This window comes from Nerophis lumbriciformis, linkage group LG38 (genome assembly GCF_033978685.3).
Source record: "Nerophis lumbriciformis linkage group LG38, RoL_Nlum_v2.1, whole genome shotgun sequence".
In the NCBI taxonomy this organism is placed as follows: domain Eukaryota; kingdom Metazoa; phylum Chordata; class Actinopteri; order Syngnathiformes; family Syngnathidae; genus Nerophis; species Nerophis lumbriciformis.
Window position 1 is genome coordinate 6,254,927 of NC_084585.2, and position 17,489 is coordinate 6,272,415.

General features: G+C 40.0%; 1 protein-coding gene across 1 annotated transcript in view; it reads left to right on the forward strand.

Annotated features, from left to right (window-relative positions):
* Positions 1-3,381, forward strand: part of LOC133578324 (rac GTPase-activating protein 1-like) — a 42,529-nt gene extending 39,148 nt beyond the window's left edge. The window contains exon 17 of the mRNA XM_061932667.1: positions 2,363-3,381. Coding sequence (XP_061788651.1) covers positions 2,363-2,432 — 70 coding nt within the window. The 3' untranslated portion in view covers positions 2,433-3,381. The remainder of the gene's footprint in view (positions 1-2,362) is intronic.
* Positions 3,382-17,489: the final 14,108 nt, after the last annotated feature.

The window sequence follows — 17,489 nt, forward strand, 5'->3', positions numbered from 1 at the left end:
CACACACACACATATAAGTGAATGCAAGGCATACTTGGTCAACAGCCATACAGGTCACACTGAGGGTGGTCGTATAAACAACTTTAACACTGTTACAAATATGCGCCACACTGTGAACCCACACCAAACAAGAACGACAAACACATTTCAGGAGAACATCCGCACCGTAACACAACATAAACACAACAGCACAAATACCCAGAACCCCTTGCAGCACTAACTCTTCCGGGACGCTACAATATATACTCCCCGCTACCCCCAACCATCTCATGCTCTCTCAGGGAGAGCATGTCCCAAATTCAGAGCTGCTGTTTTGAGGCATGTTAAAAAAAAAAAATCACATCACATAATATCTACGGCTTTTCACACACACACACACACACACACACACACACACACACACACACACACACACACACACACACACACACACACACACACACACACACATATATAAGTGAATGCATGCATACTTGGTCAAAAGCCATACAGGTCACACCGAGGATGGCCGTATAAACAACTTTAACAATGTTACAAATATGCGCCACACTGTGAATCCACACCAAACAAGAACGACAAACACATTTCGGGAGAACACCCGCACCGTAACACAACATAAACACAACAGAACAAATACCCAGAACCCCTTGCAGCACTAACTCTTCCGGGACGCTACAATATATACTCCCCGCTACCCCCTACACCCCCGCACCCCCAACCATCTCATGCTCTCTCAGGGAGAGCAAGTCCCAAATTCAGAGCTGCTGTTTTGAAGCATGTTAAAAAAAAATCCCATCACATAATATCTACGGCTTTTCACACACACACACACACACACACACACACACACACACACACACACACACACACACACACACACACACACACACACACACACATATATATATAAGTGAATGCATGCATACTTGGTCAACAGCCATACAGGTCACACTGAGGGTGGTCGTATAAACAACTTTAACACTGTTGCAAATATGCGCCACACTGTGAACCCACTCCAAACAAGAATGACAAACACATTTCGGGAGAACATCCGCACCGTAACACAACATAAACACACCAGAACAAATACCCAGAACCCCTTGCAGCACTAACTCTTCCGGGACGCTACAATATATACTCCCCGCTACCCCCTACACCCCCCCCCCCCCCCCACCCCCAACCATCTCATGCTCTCTCAGGGAGAGCATGTCCCAAATTCAGAGCTGCTGTTTTGAGGCATGTTAAAAAAACAAATCACATCACATAATATCTACGGCTTTTCACACACACACACACACACACACACACACACACACACACACACACACACACACACACACATATAAGTGAATGCATGCATACTTGGTCAAAAGCCATACAGGTCACACTAAGGGTGGCCGTACAAACAACTTTAACACTGTTACAAATATGCGCCACACTGTGAACCCACACCAAACAAGAACGACAAACACATTTTGGGAGAACATCCGCACCGTAACACAACATAAACACAACAGAACAAATACCCAGCACCCCTTGCAGCACTAACTCTTCCGGGACGCTACAATATATACCCCCCGCTACCCCCTACACCCCCAACCATCTCATGCTCTCTCAAATTCAGAGCATGTCCCAAATTCAGAGCTGCTGTTTTGAGGCATGTTAAAAAAAAAAATCACATCACATAATATCTACGGCTTTTCACACACACACACACACACACACACACACACACACACACACACACACACACACACACACACACACACACACTTATAAGTTCATACTTGGTCAGCAGCCATACAGGTCACACTGAGGGTGGTCGTATAAACAACTTTAACACTGTTACAAATATGCGCCACACTGTGAACCCACACCAAACAAGAATGACAAACACATTTCGGGAGAACATCCGCACCGTAACACAACATAAACACAACAGAACAAATACCCAGAACCCCTTGCAGCACTAACTCTTCCGGGACGCTACAATATACACCCCCCCCGGCCGAGTCATACCAAAGACTATAGAAATTAGAGCCATTACCTCCCTGCTTGGCACTCAGCATCAAGGGTTGGAATTGGGGGTTAAATCACCAAAAATGATTCCCGGGTGCGGCCACCGCAGCTGCTCACTGCTCCCCTCACCTCCCAGGGGGTGACGAAGGGTGATGGGTCAAATGCAGAGAATAATTTCGCCACACCTAGAGTGTGTGTGTGACAATCATTGGTACTTTAACTTTATTTTAAATGTGTTTACTTGGTGGCATTCATAGATGGCCACCAAGTAAGACCATGTATACTTTCTCAAAATAACCATCCTTTTTTTTTTTTTTTGTCCTTCCCTGACTACATCTTACAGATTCACAAGCAAGAGCAAAGGATCTGCTAACGCCCGCGGAAACTTTTTCGAGTCTCCACAGCTGAATTAACTGGAATCGAGCGAAACGCTCATAATGTTTGATGTGCTGCAATAATAAGCTCCGTTTTCTACGCCAGATACGAGTAAAACTAATGTGCAATTTCTGCATGATTAATGTACTTTTCCACTTTTTTTTTTCTAACCCAAGAGAACTCGTGCACATGAAGAATATTTATATCTGTGATTACTAATCAGTTTCTGGACCAAAAACTATGCTATCTCCTAAGATGTTCTTTAAGCAGTGTCAGTGCTTTGATGACCAAGCAACCACATAGTATCTTGTCTTGCGTGCTGGACAATTACCATCCTCCACGGAGGAATCTGTGGTTGTTACCACAGCATCCGTGATGGCAATTACGGGAGACGGCACTGGGCAGAAGGGAGAAATAAAAAGGAGGGAGGCGTCGGATGCTTGGGTCATTGTGCTGGAACACATTTTTATGGCTTTCAAATGACATATTCATTGTGTATGTTGTTGTAGTAAGGCATTTAGCGATGTATTTAATGATGACACTTGGGAATGACGCAGTATTTTTGCACTGTATCTGCAACACTGACTAGAGCTTTGCTATGACTACTCACCACTAGAGGCTGCTGTTGTATTATTATTAATATGCAGTTCATACATTGTAACACTCTATGATTCTTCTAATTGAAAATGGGCACGGCAATATCACTTTTTACACTACTGTTTCTTAAAGTATTTTATATGTTTTATGCCGATCTGTGCCTTTTTTCATGTTTTATGGTTTGTTTTTTCCCCCCCCTTCAGTTCTGATGTTCGGTATAATCAAATGTATTTTTTTGGCTACATTTCATTCCTGTTTCAAGAGCCTTAACAGGTTGAATGATGTGTTTGATCAGGTCTGATAAAGCCACATACCTTTTTATCCTTTCAATTGGATTCCACTGGAGCTCAAAAACACAAAATTGGGCTAAAAATAAGGCATCAAATGGTTCCTTTTTGTTGGTGTTCATTGATTTTTATGGCATTTTGAGGTGAAACGTGCAGGTTTTTACATCCCTCTCCAAACCTGGCCCTTTCAAGAGGTCTTCCATTTTGGACTCGAACATGCTTGGAATCAGTCGTGCCTTTGCTGGCAAAATACATTTATGATGACTTACACATTGTGTGATGGGCAAGCTACTGTCGTACGCTCAGCTACCAGTTACTCTCCGAAGCTATCCCTGGAGAATTGTAGCAAGCTATACTACAAGCGACATGACAAAAGTACATTTAGCAGCATTTAAACTGCAAGATGACGCCAGTAAACAAACACCAAAACTTTAATTGTTCCATTGAGAATATAGAACATTACACACGGTGCTCAAAAAATCTGTCAAATCTGTCGGGGCACCTGCTGATTGGGCTGGGCATTGCTCTGGTGCATCGTCAGATTCGTAAGACGATGGCAGCCACTCTAAGGAGCCCAAAGGCTGTTCGTCGCAATGGAAGGTTTGGACCGGGCTGTGGGATCACAGACTGGCGATTTCTGAACTGAATCGCAAGATGGATCACATCATGGAGAAGCTTGAAAAGGAAAAATTGAATATGAGAGCAGCCAGCATAGACGAATAGAACAGACAATTGTATTGTCTGCTCGCGTAAAACAAACATCCTAATCTACGATTTGACTCCCCCGAATGGCCTTGACGCTGTGAACAACAGGAACAGGCTGTTCAGTTGTGATGTTTGGTATAATCAAATGTATTTTTTTGGCTACATTTCCTTCCTGTTTCAAGAGCCTTAACAGGTTGAATGATGTGTTTGATCAGGGACTGGGGACATGTCTTCTATCTGATAAAGCCACATACCTTTTTATCCTTTCAATTGGATTCCACTGGAGCTCAAAAACACAAAATTGGGCTAAAAATAAAGCATCAAATGGTTCCTTTTTGTTGGTGTTCATTGATTTTTATGGCATTTTGAGGTGAAACGTGCAGATTTTACATCCCTCTTCAAACCTGGCCCTTTCAAGAGGTCTTCCATTTTGGACTCGAACATGCTTGGAATCAGTCGTGCCTTTCCTGGCAAAATACATTTATGATGACGTACACATTGTGTGATGGGTAAGCTACTGTCGTACGCTCAGCTACCAGTTACTCTCCGAAGCTATCCCTGGAGAATTGTAGCAAGCGACATGACAAAAGTACATTTAACTGCAAGATGACGCCAGTAAACAAACACCAAAACTTTTAATTGTTCCATTGAGAATATAGAACATTACACACGGTGCTCAAAAATCTGTCAAATCTGTCGGGGCACCTGCTGAGTGGGCTGGGCATTGCTCGTCAGATTCGTAAGACGATGGCAGCCACTCAAGGAGCCCAAAGGCTGTTCGTCGCAATGGAAGGTTTGGGCCGGGCTGTGGGATCACAGACTGGCAATTTCTGAACTGAATCGCAAGATGGATCACATCATGGAGAAGCTTGAAAAGGAAAAATTGAATATGAGCAGCCAGCATAGATGAATAGAACAGACAATTGTATTGTCTGCTCGCGGAAAACAAACATCCTAATCTACGATTTGACTCCCTCGAATGGCGTTGACGCTGTGAACAACAGGAACAGGCTGTTCAGTTGTGATGTTCGGTATAATCAAATGTATTTTTTTGGCTACATTTCCTTCCTGTTTCAAGAGCCTTAACAGGTTGAATGATGTGTTTGATCAGGGACTGGGGACATGTCTTCTATCTGATAAAGCCACATACCTTTTTTATCCTTTCAATTGGATTCCACTGGAGCTCAAAAACACAGAATTGGGCTAAAAATAAAGCATCAAATGGTTCCTTTTTGTTGGTGTTCATTGATTTTTATGGCATTTTGAGGTGAAACGTGCAGGTTTTTACATCCCTCTCCAAACCTGGCCCTTTCAAGAGGTCTTCCATTTTGGACTCGAACATGCTTGGAATCAGTCGTGCCTTTCATGGCAAAATACATTTATGATGACGTACACATTGTGTGATGGGCAAGCTACTGTAGTACGCTCAGCTACCAGTTACTCTCCGAAGCTATCCCTGGAGAATTATAGCAAGCGACATGACAAAAGTACATTTAACAGCATTTAAACTGCAAGATGACGCCAGTAAACAAACACCAAAACTTTAATTGTTCCATTGAGAATATAGAACATTACACACGGTGCTCAAAAATCTTGTCAAATCTGTCGGGGCACCTGCTGATTGGGCTGGACATTGCTCTGGTGTATCGTCAGATTCGTAAGACGATGGCAGCCACTCAAGGAGCCCAAAGGCTGTTCGTCGCAATGGAAGGTTTGGACCGGGCTGTGGGATCACAGACTGTGGCGATTTCTGAACTGAATCGCAAGATGGATCACATCATGGAGAAGCCTGAAAAGGAAAAATTTAATATGAGCGCAGCCAGCATAGACGAATAGAGCAGACAGTTGTATTGTCTGCTCGTGGAAAACGAACATCCTAATCTACGATTTGACTCCCTCGAATGGCCTTGATGCTGTGAACAACAGGAACAGGCTGTTCAGTTGTGATGTTCAATATAATCAAATGTATTTTTTTGGCTAAATTTCCTTCCTGTTTCAAGAGCCTTAACAGGTTGAATGATGTGTTTGATCAGGGACTGGGGACATGTCTTCTATCTGATAAAGCCACATACCTTTTTATCCTTTCAATTGGATTCCACTGGAGCTCAAAAACACAAAATTGGGCTAAAAATAAAGCATCAAATGGTTCCTTTTTGTTGGTGTTCATTGATTTTTTATGGCATTTTGAGGTGAAACGTGCAGGTTTTTACATCCCTCTCCGAACCTGGCCCTTTCAAGAGGTCTTCCATTTTGGACTCGAACATGCTTGGAATTAATTGCGCGAGTTTATTCTCAAAGAGTAAAACCAGTCGTGCCTTTCCTGGCAAAATACATTTATGATGACGTACACTTTGTGTGATGGGCAAGCTAACGTAGTACGCTCAGCTACCAGTTACTCTCCGAAGCTATCCCTGGAGAATTGTAGCAAGCTACACTACAAGCGACATGACAAAAGTACATTTAACTGCAAGATGACGCCAGTAAACAAACACCAAAACTTTAATTGTTTCATTGAGAATATAGAACATTACACACGGTGCTCAAAAAATCTGTCAAATCTGTCGGGGCACCTGCTGATTGGGCTGGGCATTGCTCGTCAGATTCGTAAGACGATGGCAGCCACACAAGGAGCCCAAAGGCTGTTCGTCGCAATGGAAGGTTTGGACCGGGCTGTGGGATCACAGACTGGCGATTTCTGAACTGAATCGCAAGATGGATCACATCATGGAGAAGCTTGAAAAGGAAAAATGTAATATGAGAGCAGCCAGCATAGACGAATAGAACAGACAATTGTATTGTCTGCTCGCGGAAAACAAACATCCTAATCTACGATTTGACTCCCTCGAATGGCCTTGACGCTGTGAACAACAGGAACAGGCTGTTCAGTTGTGATGTTCGGTATAATCAAATGTATTTTTTTGGCTACTTTCCTTCCTGTTTCAAGAGCCTTAACAGGTTGAATGATGTGTTTGATCAGGGACTGGGGACATGTCTTCTATCTGATAAAGCCACATACCTTTTTATCCTTTCAATCGGATTCCACTGGAGCTCAAAAACACAAAATTGGGCTAAAAATAAAGCATCAAATGGTTCCTTTTTGTTGGTGTTCATTGATTTTTATGGCATTTTGAGGTGAAACGTGCAGGTTTTTACATCCCTCTCCAAACCTGGCCCTTTCAAGCGGTCTTCCATTTTGGACTCGAACATGCTTGGAATCAGTCGTGCCTTTCATGGCAAAATACATTTATGATGATGTACACATTGTGTGATGGGCAAGCTACTGTAGTACGCTCAGCTACCAGTTACTCTCCGAAGCTATCCCTGGAGAATTGTAGCAAGCGACATGACAAAAGTACATTTAACAGCATTTAAACTGCAAGATGACGCCAGTAAACAAACACCAAAACTTTAATTGTTCCATTGAGAATATAGAACATTACACACGGTGCTCAAAAATCTGTCAAATCTGTCGGGGCACCTGCTGAGTGGGCTGGGCATTGCTCGTCAGATTCGTAAGATGATGGCAGCCACTCAAGGAGCCCAAAGGCTGTTCGTCGCAATGGAAGGTTTGGACCGGGCTGTGGGATCACAGACTGGCGATTTCTGAACTGAATCGCAAGATGGATCACATCATGGAGAAGCTTGAAAAGGAAAAATGTAATATGAGAGCAGCCAGTATAGACGAATAGAACAGACAATTGTATTGTCTGCTTGCGGAAAACAAATATCCTAATCTACCATTTGACTCCCCCGAATGGCCTTGACGCTGTGAACAACAGGAACAGGCTGTTCAGTTGTGATGTTCGGTATAATCAAATGTATTTTTTTTGGCTACATTTCCTTCCTGTTTCAAGAGCCTTAACAGGTTGAATGATGTGTTTGATCAGGGACTGGGGACATGTCTTCTATCTGATAAAGCCACATACCTTTTTTATCCTTTCAATCGGATTCCACTGGAGCTCAAAAACACAAAATTGGGCTAAAAATAAAGCATCAAATGGTTCCTTTTTGTTGGTGTTCATTGATTTTTATGGCATTTTGAGGTGAAACGTGCAGGTTTTTACATCCCTCTCCAAACCTGGCCCTTTCAAGAGGTCTTCCATTTTGGACTCGAACATGCTTGGAATTAATTGCGCGAGTTTGTTCTCAAAGAGTAAAACCAGTCGTGCCTTTCCTGGCATAATACATTTGTGATGACGTACACATTGTGTGATGGGCAAGCTACTGTCGTACGCTCAGCTACTAGTTACTCTCCGAAGCTATCCCTGGAGAATTGTAGCAAGCGACATGACAAAAGTACATTTAACAGCATTTAAACTGCAAGATGACGCCAGTAAACAAACACCAAAACTTTAATTGTTTCATTGAGAATATAGAACATTACACACGGTGCTCAAAAATCTGTCAAATCTGTCGGGGCACCTGCTGAGTGGGCTGGGCATTGCTCGTCAGATTCGTAAGACGATGGCAGCTACACAAGGAGCCCAAAGGCTGCTCGTCGCAATGGAAGGTTTGGACCGGACTGTGGGATCACAGACTGGCGATTTCTGAACTGAATCGCAAGATGGATCACATCATGGAGAAGCTTGAAAAGGAAAAATTGAATATGAGAGCAGCCAGCATAGACGAATAGAACAGACAATTGTATTGTCTGCTCGCGGAAAACAAACATCCTAATCTACGATTTGACTCCCTCGAATGGCCTTGACGCTGTGAACAACAGGAACAGGCTGTTCAGTTGTGATGTTCGGTATAATCAAATGTATTTTTTTGGCTACATTTCCTTCCTGTTTCAAGAGCCTTAACAGGTTGAATGATGTGTTTGATCAGGGACTGGGGACATGTCTTCTATCTGATAAAGCCACATACCTTTTTATCCTTTCAATTGGATTCCACTGGAGCTCAAAAACACAAAATTGGGCTAAAAATAAAGCATCAAATGGTTCCTTTTTGTTGGTGTTCATTGATTTTTATGGCATTTTGAGGTGAAACGTGCAGGTTTTACGTCCCTCTCCAAACCTGGCCCTTTCAAGAGGTCTTCCATTTTGGACTCAAACATGCTTGGAATTAATTGCGCGAGTTTGTTCTCAAAGAGTAAAACCAGTCGTGCCTTTCCTGGCAAAATACATTTATGATGATGTACACATTGTGTGATACTGTAGTACGCTCAGCTACCAGTTACTCTCCGAAGCTATCCCTGGAGAATTGTAGCAAGCTACACTACAAGCGACATGACAAAAGTACATTTAACAGCATTTAAACTGCAAGATGACGGCAGTAAACAAACACCAAAACTTTAATTGTTCCATTGAGAATATAGAACATTACACACGGTGCTCAAACATCTGTCAAATCTGTCGGGGCACCTGCTGATTGGGCTGGGCATTGCTCGTCAGATTCGTAAGACGATGGCAGCTACACAAGGAGCCCAAAGGCTGTTCGTCACAATGGAAGGTTTGGACCGGGCTGTGGGATCACAGACTGGCGATTTCTGTACTGAATCGCAAGATGGATCACATCATGGAGAAGCTTGAAAAGGAAAAATTGAATATGAGAGCAGCCAGCATGGACGAATAGAAAAGACAATTGTATTGTCTGCTCACGGAAAACAAACATCCTAATCTACGATTTGACTCCCTCGAATGGCCTTGACGCTGTGAACAACAGGAACAGGCTGTTCTGAAAACACCCCTGAGGACACCTCAATGATGGACGCTTTTGACCTCCCTCCCTCCCTCAACAACACCTGGAGGTGAACTTTTGCTTGCATGCAGAACGGCCCCAGTCTATGAACATTCATTCATAGCAGCAGTCGACCTCCAGGGCCCCAACTCCTCGCCCCTCTGTTGCAAGTTGTCGTGATTATATGTAACGTGTTTATGTGTTCATGGCATGGAGGTTTTTTCCCCACTCCAGATTAGGCCCCCTTAGGAGCCCAGTGTAGATTATATTTTTTACTCCTCTTCTTCCCCAGCGTTTTACATTTTTCTTATCTTTTACGGGGTGCCTTTGGCGACCCATCAGCGTTCCTGTTCTGTAACCGTGTACACTGTTTGTCTAATCTTGAACGGGTTTGTGCTGAAAACATAGTTTTGTTGTACTTGTGCAATGACAAAGTCATATCCTATCCTAAAATGTTTAGTACGACTTTGGTAAGCTATGAAGTTACACTGCTTGATGGATTGTCGTAGCATTACGGCTACCATAGTCAGACGTACTGTGCTTCAACATATGCTATTATTATGACGTGTGTGTATAAGGACCACAAAATGGCACCTATTAGCAGACATCTGGCGTTTTGTTTTGCATTATTGTGAAAAAAACAACTTTTCTTACCTTCTGGATGACTGTTAACCCTATGGAGCGTCACAACGGCTGCGATGGCGGAAGAAGGCTGCAGCAGAAAAGGGTCCCCAGTTGTCTTGGACTCCACTGGACCCTGACCCGGATCTGTCAAGGATCGTGTGGTGACTGTCTGTGCACCAGTCACCCCACGTTAAACAAAGTCACGCACAGGCATCCTCCATAAAGGGATACACCCCTACCAGGAGGATCGTCATACTGTCTTCGAGTGACCGCCATTGATGACTATAAAGTAGTGTAAAGTTGTAACTTATACCTGTCAGTGAACTCTCCATGAGAGCGCTAAAACACACGGGTGTGATGAGTTTACATTATTCACCCAAGGAACTTTAGTTATTAGAGAGTTCCGGTTGGACGTTTTTTTTCCACGGGACACATTTCCAGCGTTGTTGTTGCCAACTACCGTCCTCGCACGCTACACCGCTACAACAAAGATGACGAGGAGAAGACGCAGCCGAAGGTGAGCCACGTGAATAAGGGCGCCCACAAAACATGAAGAAACTGCCAGAAAGTGACTTAAAGATGATCTGTAAAACATTGTCTATGCAACATTGTGACCAAAGTATGAGGGGCTGTTAGGGACATTATTCAGAATTACCTCTTACATATGTTACTGAAATGCTCTCATATAAACAACTGAAATGTTTTTCTCTCACACACACTACTGAAACACTCTAAAACACTACCAAAACACTTTTATACACACTACTGAAATGCTTTCACATAAACAACTGAAATGTTTTCCTCTCACACACACTACTGAAACACTCTAAAACACTCCCGAAACACTTTTATACACTACTGAAATGCTCTCACATAAACAACTGAAATGTTTTTCTCTCACACACTACTGAAACACTCTTATACGTACTACTGAAATGCTCTCACATAAACAACTGAAATCTATTTCTCTCACACACACTACTGAAACACTCTTATAAACACTACTGAAACACTCCTACATACACTACTGAAATGCTCTCACATAAACTACTGAAATCCTTTTCTCTCACACACACTACTGAAACACTCTTATAAACACTACTGAAACACTCCTACATACACTACTGAAATGCTCTCACATAAACAACTGAAATCTTTTTCTCTCACACACACTACTGAAACACTCTAAAACAAACACTTTTATACACACTACTGAAATGCTCTCACATAAACTGACATCTTTTTCTCTCACACACACTACTGAAACACTCCTACATACACTACTGAAATGCTCTCACATAAACAACTGAAATCTTTTTCTCTCACGCACACTACTGAAACACTCTAAAACACTCCCGAAACACTTTTATACACACTACTGAAATGCTCTCACATAAACAACTGAAATCTTTTTCTCTCACACACACTACTGAAACACTCTTATAAACACTATTGAAACACTCCTACATACACTACTGAAATGCTCTCACATAAACAACTGAAATCTTTTCCTCTCACACACACTACTGAAACACCTTAAAACACTCCCGAAACACTTTTATACACTACTGAAATGCTCTCACATAAACAACTGAAATCTTTTTCTCTCACACACACTACTGAAACACTCTTATAAACACTACTGAAACACTCCTACATACACTACTGAAATGCTCTCACATAAACAACTGAAATCTTTTTCTCTCACGCACACTACTGAAACACTCTAAAACACTCCCGAAACACTTTTATACACACTACTGAAATGCTCTCACATAAACTGAAATCTTTTTCTCTCACACACACTACTGAAACACTCTTATAAACACTACTGAAACACTCCTACATACACTACTGAAATGCTCTCACATAAACAACTGAAATCTTTTTCTCTCACGCACATTACTGAAACACTCTAAAACACTCCCGAAACACTTTTATACACACTACTGAAATGCTCTCACATAAACTGAAATCTTTTTCTCTCACACACACTACTGAAACACTCTTATAAACCCTACTGAAACACTCCTACATACACTACTGAAATGCTCTCACATAAACAACTGAAATCTTTTTCTCTCACACACACTACTGAAACACTCTAAAACACTCCCGAAACACTTTTATACACACTACTGAAATGCTCTCACATAAACTGAAATCTTTTTCTCTCACACACACTACTGAAACACTCTTATAAACCCTACTGAAACACTCCTACATACACTACTGAAATGCTCTCACATAAACAACTAAAATGTTTTTCTCTCAGTGTTTCAGTAGTGTGTGTGAGAGAAAAACATTTCAGTTGTTTATGTGAGAGCATTTCAGTAGTGTAAGTAAGAGGTCATTCTGAATAATGTCCCTAACGGCCCCTCATACCAAAGAACCACCATTACATATTATAAACACTACTGAAACACTCTTACATACACTACTAAAATGCTCCCACATAAACAACTAAAATGTTTTTCTCTCAGTGTTTCAGTAGTGTGTGAGAGAGAAAAACATTTCAGTTGTTTATGTGAGAGCATTTCAGTAGTGTAAGTAAGAGGTAATTCTGAATAATGTCCCTAACGGCCCCTCATACCAAAGAACCACCATTACATATTATAAACACTACTGAAACACTCTTACATACACTACTGAAATGCTCTCACAGAAACAACTAGAATGTTTTTCTCTCAGTGTTTCAGTAGTGTGTGAGAGAAAAACATTTCAGTTGTTTATGTGAGAGCATTTCAGTAGTGTAAGTAAGAGGTAATTCTGAATAATGTCCCTAACGGCCCCTCATACCAAAGAACCACCATTACATATTATAAACACTACTGAAACACTCTTACATACACTACTGAAATGCTCTCACATAAACAACTAGAATGTTTTTCTCTCAGTGTTTCAGTAGTGTGTGTGAGAGAAAAACATTTCAGTTGTTTATGTGAGAGCATTTCAGTAGTGTAAGTAAGAGGTAATTCTGAATAATGTCCCTAACGGCCCCTCATACCAAAGAACCACCATTACATATTATAAACACTACTGAAACACTCTTACATACACTACTGAAATGCTCTCACATAAACAACTAAAATGTTTTTCTCTCAGTGCTTCAGTAGTGTGTGTGTGAGAGAAAAACATTTCAGTTGTTTATGTGAGAGCATTTCAGTAGTGTAAGTAAGAGGTAATTCTGAATAATGTCCCTAACGGCCCCTCATACCAAAGAACCACCATTACATGTTATGTAGACCAGTGTTTTTCAACGTTTCTGAGCCAAGGCACATTTTCTTCAGTGAAAAAACCCCGAGGAACACAACCAGCAGAAATTATTAAAAATGAAACTCGGCAGCCGATATTGACAATAAAAAGTCGTTTTTGCAATTGTTGGATATGAATTCAAACCATAACAAGCATGCTTCACTATAACTCTTGTCTCAAAGTAGGTGTACTGTCACCACCTGTCACATCACGCCCTGACTAATTTTGAGGTTTTTGATGTTTTTTCTGTGGGTCCTGTTTCAGTTCTTGTCTTGCGCTCCTATTTCGGTGGCTTTTCCTGTTTTGTTGGTATTTTCCTGTAGCAGTTTCACGTCTTCCTTGAACGCTATTTGTTTTGGCAATCAAAACTATCTAAGTTGTGCGGACGCTATCCTTCTTCGTGGGGACATTGTTGATTGTCATGTCATGTACGGATGTACATTGTGGACGCCCTCTTTGCTCCATGCGCTGTAAGTCTTTGCTGTCGTCCAGCATTCTGGGTTTTTTTTTACTTTGCGGCGAGTTCGGTTTTAGTTTAATTTTGCATCGCCTTCCCTAAGCTTCGATGCCTTTTCTTAGCGGCGCTCGCCTTTTGTCTATTTTTTGGTTTAAGCGTTAGATACCTTTTTTTACCTGCACGCTGCCTCCCGCTGTCGCCTGCATATTGTGATCACGACAAACCATGCGGAAATACGACCACATCACACCACTTCTCAAATCCCTTCACTGGCTTCCTGTTCCACTCAGGTTTGAATACAAAGTCTCCCTACTAACTCACCAGTGCCTCCATGGTAATGCCCACCCTCTACCTCAAAGAACTGCTCACCCCCAAATCCTCCACACGACACCTCCGTTCCGGACAGGCAAATCCTCTTCCAACCTCCAAGGACAAAGCTGCGAACAATGGGAGACCGGGCTTTCTGCTCCGCCGCTTCCAGTCTGTGGAACGCTCTCCCTGACCACCTGAGGGCACCACAGACTGTGGATGCTTTTAAAAAAGGCTTTTTTTTTTTTCTTTTTTTTTTTTTAGATATATGCATACTAGTTGTAGCTATTAGGCTGTTCTAGTTTTATTTTTGTTTATTTTTATTATCTTTATGTTTTTTAATACACTGTAGCACTTTGAGGTTGTTTACTCAATGGAAAGTGCTTTTTACAAATAAAATCTATTATTATTATTATTATTATTAAAGCAATTAGCTACCGGCTGCCACCTACTGATATGGAAGAGTATTACACGGTTAAAAAAAAATCATAATATGACTCCTTTAATGCGCCTTTTGTACGCAAATAGACCCTTCTCATCAGCAGTGCGCCCTATGGTCCGAAAAATAGCTAAGCTCCATGTCGCTTGTTATTGTCCAGCGCTGGGTGTAGTGGAGTAGCCACACTCCTTTTTATTAGGTCGTGTTGACAGACTCTCCTTCTGGCCTCCTTCTGTACAAACTTCTCAGCCTTGGGACATCACGAGATGTGAAAATAAGTTGTGTGTGTGTGTGTGTGTTGGTCTCTTTTTAGCCTCTGCAGAGAGAGGAGACCCCCCCAAAAATGTTTGCGTTTTCCAAACAGCATTAATAGTTGATTAGCCTGAGAAGATGTCTCCCGTGTGTCTGGATGTGTCCCCTCATGCTGGCTTTATTTACCACATACGCTCGCCAGCTGCGGGCATCAAACATCTGTGTGTGTGTGTGTGTTCTTGTATTTCTACTCTTCTTGAGACATGAAGAAGGAAAAGTATCTTCCATATGAGGAGGTGTGAACAAGTGATGACATAAATCATGGTCCCAATAACATTGCATCTAATAGAGAATGTCTCAGTTGCACCCCCTGCTGGTGACATCCATCAAAATGAGGGTGGTCCCAAAAAGGAGGGATTTTTCAAAGTGCTCCCCCTCTGGTCAACATATGAAATAACAAGTGTGTGTAAGAAATTGAAACGCGCCCCCTTTGGTCAAAATGAATGAAAAAAATAAGATAAATATGTATATAGAGACATACTGTAATAACTTGAAGTAAAGAAAACTAAAAGCAGTCTTTTTCTCACAATATGTCGACCTTTTTCTAATAAAATTGGGAACAATTTCTCATATTATTTCTGTTTCTGTAATATTACAATATTTTCTCGTAAAATTATTACTTTTTTGTATGTCAAATTATTACTTGTTAATGCTTTTTAATGGTGACATTTTTCATGTAAAATTCTGACTTTTATCACAATGTTGCCAATTGTTTTGTTGTTCTTGTAAAATAGTGAATTTTTTTTAGCAAAATTATGACTTTATCATTTTGCCAAGTAAAATTCCAACTATTATAATATTGCCAAAATTTGAAAGTTTTCTTATAAAATTGTGACTTTTGTCGAGTAAAATTACGACTCTTCATAAAATTGCCAAAATTTTAAGCTTTTCTTGTAAAATTGCGACTGTTAATGAGTAAAATTGCAACTTTTATCATAACATTGCACAAATGTTTGTTTTTTCTTGTAACATTTTTTACTTATGTTGAGTAAAATTACGACTTTTATTAGAAGAAGGCTGCAGCAGAAAAACATATGAAATAACAAGTGTGTGTAAGAAATTGAAATGCGCCCCCTTTGGCCAAAATGAATGAAAAAAATAAAATAAATATGTATATAGAGACATACTGTAATAACTTGAAGTAAATTAAAAAAAACAACTAAAAGCAGTCTTTTTCTCACAATGTGTCGACCTTTTTCTTATAAAATTGGGAACAATTTCTCATATTATTTCTGTTTCTGTAATATTGCAATATTTTCTCGTAAAATTATTACTTTTTTATGTCAAATTATTACTTACTGTGGTGACATTTTTCATGTAAAATTCTGAATTTTATTATTTCTGTTTCTGTAATATTACAATATTTTCTCGTAAAATTCTGACTTTTTTATGTCAAATTATTACTTATTGTGGTGACAATTTTCATGTGAAATTCTGACTTTTATCACAATATTGCCAATTGTTTTGTTGTTCTTGTAAAATAGTGAATTTTTTTTAGCAAAATTATGACTATCATTTTGCCAAGTAAAATTCCAACTATTATAATATTGCCAAAATTTGAAAGTTTTCTTATAAAATTGTGACTTTTGTCGAGTAAAATTACGACTCTTCATAAAATTGCCAAAATTTTAAGCTTTTCTTGTAAAATTGCGACTGTTAATGAGTAAAATTGCAACTTTTATCATAACATTGCACAAATGTTTGTTTTTTCTTGTAAAATTGTTTACTTATGTTGAGTAAAATTACGACTTTTATTAGAAGAAGGCTGCAGCAGAAAAACATATGAAATAACAAGTGTGTGTAAGAAATTGAAATGCGCCCCCTTTGGTCAAAATGAATGAAAAAAATAAAATAAATATGTATATAGAGACATACTGTAATAACTTGAAGTAAAAAAAACAACAACAACTAAAAGCAGTATTTTTCTCACAATGTGTCGACCTTTTTCTTATAAAATTGGGAACAATTTCTCATATTATTTCTGTTTCTGTAATATTGCAATATTTTCTCGTAAAATTATTACTTTTTTTTATGTCAAATTATTACTTATTGTGGTGACATTTTTCATGTAAAATTCTGACTTTTATCACAATGTTGCCAATTGTTTTGTTGTTCTTGTAAAATAGTGATTTTTTTTAGCAAAATTATGACTTTTATCATCATTTTGCCAAGTAAAATTCCAACTATTATTATAATATTTTTAAAGTTTTCTTATGAAATTGTGACTTTTGTCGAGTAAAATTACGACTCTTCATAAAATTGCCCAAATTGTAAGCTTTTCTTGTAAAATTGCGACTGTTAATGAGTAAAATTGCAACTTTTATCATAACATTGCACAAATGTTTGTTTTTTCTTGTAAAATTTTTTACTTATGTTGAGTAAAATTACGACTTTTATTAGAAGAAGGCTGCAGCAGAAAAACATATGA